Source organism: Priapulus caudatus, unplaced genomic scaffold, assembly GCF_000485595.1.
Source record: "Priapulus caudatus unplaced genomic scaffold, Priapulus_caudatus-5.0.1 Scaffold141, whole genome shotgun sequence".
Lineage (NCBI taxonomy): Eukaryota > Metazoa > Priapulida > Priapulimorpha > Priapulimorphida > Priapulidae > Priapulus > Priapulus caudatus.
The window spans coordinates 175416-181588 of record NW_014577202.1 but is presented as its reverse complement, the minus strand read 5'-3'; the positions used below and the strand labels follow the sequence as shown (position 1 = coordinate 181588).

Sequence of the window (6173 nt, the reverse complement as noted above, 5' to 3'; positions counted from 1 at the left end):
GCGGCGCAGCCTGACGAAACTTCAATGCGCGTTGCATATAGACCTCGAGAAAACGCGACATTTCGGATAACACCGCGCCGCACGTAAGCCGCCCAGCATGCGTCGCCCGGCCGTCGCGCTCGTCGCCGTCGCAACGTTCTCCTTCGTATGCTCGGCGGCGACGACGACGACGACGACGACGACGACGACGACGACGACGGCAACGACGACGGCGGCAGCGCGCGCGAACAACGACACGGCCGTGCATATCCGCATGGGATTTCTCAACCAGATCGACAGCTGGTTGCCGTTCGGCGCCGAACACGTCGGTCCGGCCGTCGACATCGCCATCGAACGCATGGCACTCGACTACGACATCCACTACGAGAAGTTCACCTACTTCTGGCCGGACTTCTGCAACGAGGACCGTGCCGTCGGCGGGCTCGGCCAACTCTACTACTTCGATCACATCGAGGTCGCCATCGGACCTGCCTGCTCGCAGGATGTCATGGTCGCCGGTCGGCTGGCGACGTTCCTCGGCCTGCCGATGCTGACGGGCGTCGGGAACCTCGTCAATAATAAGCACCTCTATCCGACCGTGTCGCGGCTGTCGTACGACGTCGAGCATGATCAGACGCTGTTCCTCACATCCGTGCTCGAGCACTTCGGCTGGTATCACGTGGCGATGATCTTTGATACGAGCGACTTTCTCACGAAGTTTGTCGGTAATGCGTTCAGGAACGCGCTCAACTCGGACGCGCGGTTCCGCCGACCGTACGACATCTACTATAGCAGCAAGGAGGAGTCGTACGACCTCGAGAAGATGTTACTGGAGGCAAGCGAGCACGCGAGAGGTAGTAAATGTAGTTCGTTGATCGTAAAATCGTAAATTAATTCGTTAATTCGTAATGAATTTAGTTTGTATATAGGTTTGGTCGGGATCGTATTTCCAGTCCATGCTCCGTTTTGGTTGCAAGTCTGTTTGTCTCAATGTAAAAATCGTACTGATATATCGGCCGGTAGATCTGTAGACTGTAGTTCGTTGATCGTATATATTGGGGGACAACAGTAGAGGGCGTCCATAGGCGGCAGGCCTGAATAAGCATCGAACAGAAATTAATTAAAAATACTCACACTGTTACTGCGCTTACACAACATACACTTTATTCATGTTAAATAACTACAGATTCATGCTCTATGCTCCGCTCGAAACAATTGCCAGCTTTATGATGCGAATTTCTGCAAAGTTGTCTGAACACATTTCAAACACAAAAATGACCAACTGGTCGCTGTGGCTACGCCACCTGACGGAATGTCACGAATACACAACAAGACCCATTTTACTTCTAATGCTTTCTAGACGTCCACGAGGCATCTAACTTGCGTGCATAATGCAAATTATTGCACTCTAGTGTCGAATTTCTGCGAAAAAAAATCCAAAAAAGGCCTTTTCTGGAGACGAAATAGTGCAATCCGCGGAGGCTTGCACTATTTGCGGAGGCTTACTGCTGTACGCCATCTATAGGTTTGGTCGGAATCGTATTCCCAGTCCATGCTCCGTCTTGGTTGCAAGTCTGTTTGTCTCAGTGTAAAAATCGTACTGATATATCGGCCGGTAGATCTGTAGACTGTAGTTCGTTGATATCGTATATAGGTTTTTGATCGAGGTCAAAGATTTGATCACCCGTCCAAGCTCCGCCTGAAGTCCGATTGTCTCAACGTGACAATCTTCGCACTGATATAACGGGGGATCTGTACACAGATTAGGTCACATGCGCTGTATATGCATGTGCTGCATAATTTACTCGCGAGCGCGGCGGCGTGATTGACATATTTCCTAACATCGGTGCGAAATACATGCAAAAGGTGTGAAATGCTTTTATCGGGCGCCGCGTTCCCACTCACCACCTAAACGCCTCGGCGCAGAAGGTCGATGTTTGATCGCTGCAAATTTAATAGAACTCGGCGTCCATTTGAGAGGACCACTTCATCCACTTTCATAATTAAACCAATCAGTGAATAGGTAATACCGTGCGAGTTAAGCAAACAATTTAAGTGACATCGGTTGGAGTGATGTGTCAACACTGTAGGCACGACACGAGTGACGCGGACAGATGTATTTCCAGCGTGTTCTGCTAGCATCTATGACAAATACGACATACGCATATACGCTCTCCTATGATACTATTTGTCATAGGAAAATTCTTCCTTGCTGCTATATTCCTATATGCTATATGCTATTTGCTATATTGCTATATTGCTATATTGCTATTGCTATATATGCTTGCTTCCCGTTTGTCTCGCGGACCAGTCTACGTATTTTATCGGCAGTTGGTGCACATTGCATTGTTTATTTCGCATTGTTCGCTTGATTGTTCGCTTGGACGCATTGTTTTTTTTCATTGTACTAAAGCAGCTCGCAGCTCGCAAATACCGTATTTCTGGAGCCGCGAATCAGCGTGTGAACGCTCGGCCGCGTATTTGTCTCAGATTCGGTATTTCGCAAATACCGTATTTCATAAATACGAGGTCTCGTGTGAACGAGGCTATATACAATGCAAGCAGCCATGTTATTATTCGACACGTGTCATTTCATTTCAGGTTTATCGCGATTCGACTTGCATACATGTTCTTTGCATTTATAATACGCATATAAATAAATGGTGAATTCGTGAAATTAGATTCATTGTGCGTATGTCAAATAGATCCATGCGCGGTTTTTGCTTGTAACATGACGATAACATGTGTTGAATAGTGAGTGATATACATGCATGGACTGAGATGCACTATCGGCAAGTATACATGTACGGGCGTTCATGGATGAGAGTGTAACAAAATATGATCGTGTTGCATGTGCCCACTACTTCCACATCTTATCTGCACCGAACATATAATAATACATAAATATTATGACACATGATATACAATTACCATAAAAAAGCGTAAAACTACTACATTAAACCTATACCCTAAATTATTGTGGTTATGCATCGAGTGGTTATGCATACACTTTACATTCAGCCTGTTCTGCTAGCATCTATGACAAATACGACATACGCATATACGCTCTCCTGTGACACTATGACAAATATTGTTGTATGCGTTGTGCGCATCATAGGAGTTTAGGAGCGCTATTATGAACGCAAGCAGTGAATTTGAGCTGTAAAGCGGAACAAAGTTGACTCGCCAATATTTGTCATAGAAAAAATCTTTCTATGACAAATAGTGCCATAGGAGAGCGTATATGCGTATGTCGTATATGTCATTGATGCAAGCAAAACATGTTGGTATTTCGCGATTATATTATATTTATTTGCAATTATGTGTTAAAATATAGTCGTCAGTGTTCAGTCGTTTTATTACATTATTCACGGTTTGTATGCTATTTTGGGACGATGGTTGACGATTTTGAGAGTTTATAGCGCGTTTATAGATGAGTTCATATATTCGCAGATTTGTAAAGTCATCGCTTTCTCCGTATTGCTCTGCAAAATCATTTCCCGGAGCATCCAAAGTTTCGGTTTAAGCAACTGAAAGGTTTACATTCATAGAAGCTATAGAATTACCTTCGAAGGTGCGCATAGAAAATCGTATTGGTGAAAAATTCGTTGCTCACGTATTTTCCGTTATTATCGTGCAAGCAACATGAACTTACGTATTGCAGCTATTTGTATTCTATCATCTGCTGATCACGTGCGAGAAATGCTGCTGCACGCTCACCGTCATGGGATGACCCATGGGGACTACGTCTTCATTGCCATAGAACGCTTTCGCAGTGACATATGGGGAAAAGCACTTTGGAAAAAAGGTGACATATTTTCGTACACACATCGATTCGGCAGAATGCAGGTTACCGATTTCCTCCTGTGTGTGTGTGTGTGTGTGTGTGTGTGTGTGTGTGTGTGTGTGTGTGTGTGTGTGTGTGTGTGTGTGTGTTGTATGTATGTGGTGTGTATGTGGTGTGTGTGCTGATGTGGAGTGGCGGTGGATGCGTGCGTGCTGTGCGCTGGCCGTGCGCGCGTTGACAGCGTGTGCGTGTGCGTGTGCGTGTGCGTGTGCGTGTGCGTGTGCGTGCGCGCGCGTGTGTGTGTGTGTGTGTGTGTGTGTGTGTGTGTGCATGTGTGTGTTGCGCGGGCGTTCTATTTCTTATTACCGTTCGCTAATCACCAATAATACCAATATCACCAATAATGATGTTTCAGTCACCTGCGATTATGTAACGGTGATTATATACTGGGGCTGATTATATACTGGATATACTGCATGTGATCGATCATTCAGGTTCTACAGCGCGAATTTCTAGTTACTGTGACTTGCTGGTGTATGATGATGATGATGATGATGATCTCATCAATACCATCGTCATCATCGTCGTCATCTTCATCGTTACCGCCATCGTCATCGCCATCGTCATCGCCATCATCTTCATTGTCGTCAGTATCATTACTGTAGTCGTCATCGTCATTATCATCACCATCATCATCATCATCATCATCATCATCATTGTCATCATCATCATCATCATCATCATCATCATCATCATCATCATCATCATCATCATCATCATCATCATCATCATCATCATCATCCCCCACCACCATCATCATCATCATCATCATCATCAACAACAACAACAAAAACAAAAACAACATCATCATCGTCGTCGTCATCATCATCACCATCATCATCATCATGCTGGTTACATATCAGCGCGTGTTTGTTTCTTTGCTATTATTAGTATTGTGCGTTGAGGTGTTGCATTGGCGTTTCCTAGGCGACGACGACGATGACGACGCTCGCTATGCGTATCAGTCCCTGATGGTGATCACGCTGGCGGACCCTGTCGGTCCGCAATGGGACGAATTCACGGAGAAGGTGAAGCTGCGAGCGCTGAGAGATTACAACTACACGTGGACAAAGGAGGTGCGAAATTTAGTGGAAGACTTATTGTTTATATATATCGTCGCATCGGGTGTGCGGTCGTAGCATTTGCATACAGTTTCGATCTGTATCGACCTGGTAGACTGGTACTTTCTCCGTGAGACCTTGGAGCGGAAATTTCGCAATGGAGAATTTTTTCATTTATTTCTCTCTCTCTCTCTCTATCTATATATCTATATATCTATCCATATATATACGAGGCGTATAATGTATTGAATAAATAATTATACGTAATTTCATGCTAGCGTACAGGCTTTGCTACGTGCAATTGCTTTTAAACACTGAGCCTATGGACTATCCGATGAGCAAACGTTGCCAATGTCAGTCCTGCTGGGTTAGCCGCTTGTATGACATTGCAGATCTGCACGCAATGTGTACGTACATCAATACGTCATGATGTTGTCAATCACGAGAACAATGCCGTGCATGTTTGCCAAACCGATATCGTTGCTTCGGCAGGTAAACTATTTCATCGGTGGATTTTACGATGCGGTTCTGATGCACGCTCTATCCATTCGACGCATCATAGCGGAAGATGGCGACATCACTGATGGTCTAGCCGTCTCGCAAAGGCTTTGGAATACAACATTCCAGGGTGGGTAGTCTATGCGGTAAAGGAATATTATCCTAGCGCTGTTCGTATTGATGAAACTCTTTGTGATGTTGTTCAGTGAACCTGTGTGGGAAATATTTGCTTGGTCCTGCTTGTAATATGTTAATTTAATTCAATTTACCTCCGAGTTGGAGTTTACATACGTTACAATTCAAAAACAACAAAGCAATTTATTTTACATGAATTGCTTTTCTTTATTTTTTTAATTAGTGCATTTCTAGCGCGTATTTTGATAAAGAATGTGAACATAAGCCAGTAAATTCTCTTCGGATAAACTAAAGTTATGGCTTTCATACACATAACAGATATAACGTTGCGTTACCACTGACCTACTAGTTTGGAATGTTGACAGCGTCGAGTTATTTTTGCCATTTGATGCAAGAAAAAAATTGTGTATTCAACACATCTGTTGGCACGTTTTTATATTTGTTCAGTAATATTTGTTAGTATTGTTCAGTATTTGTTAGCAGCACATAGCGCATTGTACATACCATTTATATGTGCGCATGCACATTTTCATGATTGTTCAATACACGCATGATAAAAAAATTCACATGTATATATACATATATATATACATACATATTATATATATATATATATATATATATATATATATATATATATATATACTATATAT

At 43.5% G+C, this 6173-nt stretch overlaps 1 protein-coding gene across 1 annotated transcript; it reads left to right on the top strand.

Moving 5' to 3' along the window:
- The first annotated feature begins 244 nt into the window (after positions 1–244).
- Positions 245–5523, top strand: LOC106806089 (atrial natriuretic peptide receptor 3-like). The gene is made up of 4 exons (XM_014807943.1): positions 245–833; positions 3644–3787; positions 4754–4902; positions 5380–5523. The coding sequence occupies exons 1-4, from the start codon at positions 254–256 to the stop codon at positions 5521–5523; spliced, it is 1017 nt and encodes a 338-aa protein (XP_014663429.1). The 5' UTR covers positions 245–253.
- Positions 5524–6173: the final 650 nt, after the last annotated feature.

Bases quoted from the DNA above. Each gene is read 5' to 3' on its own strand.
- LOC106806089 (XM_014807943.1), top strand. From the start codon at position 254: ATGGGATTTCTCAACCAGATCGACAGCTGGTTGCCGTTCGGCGCCGAA. The intron at 834-3,643 runs GTAGTAAATGTA...TACGTATTGCAG, and splicing joins GGCAAGCGAGCACGCGAGAG to CTATTTGTATTCTATCATCT. The intron at 3,788-4,753 runs GTGACATATTTT...GGCGTTTCCTAG, and splicing joins AAAAGCACTTTGGAAAAAAG to GCGACGACGACGATGACGAC.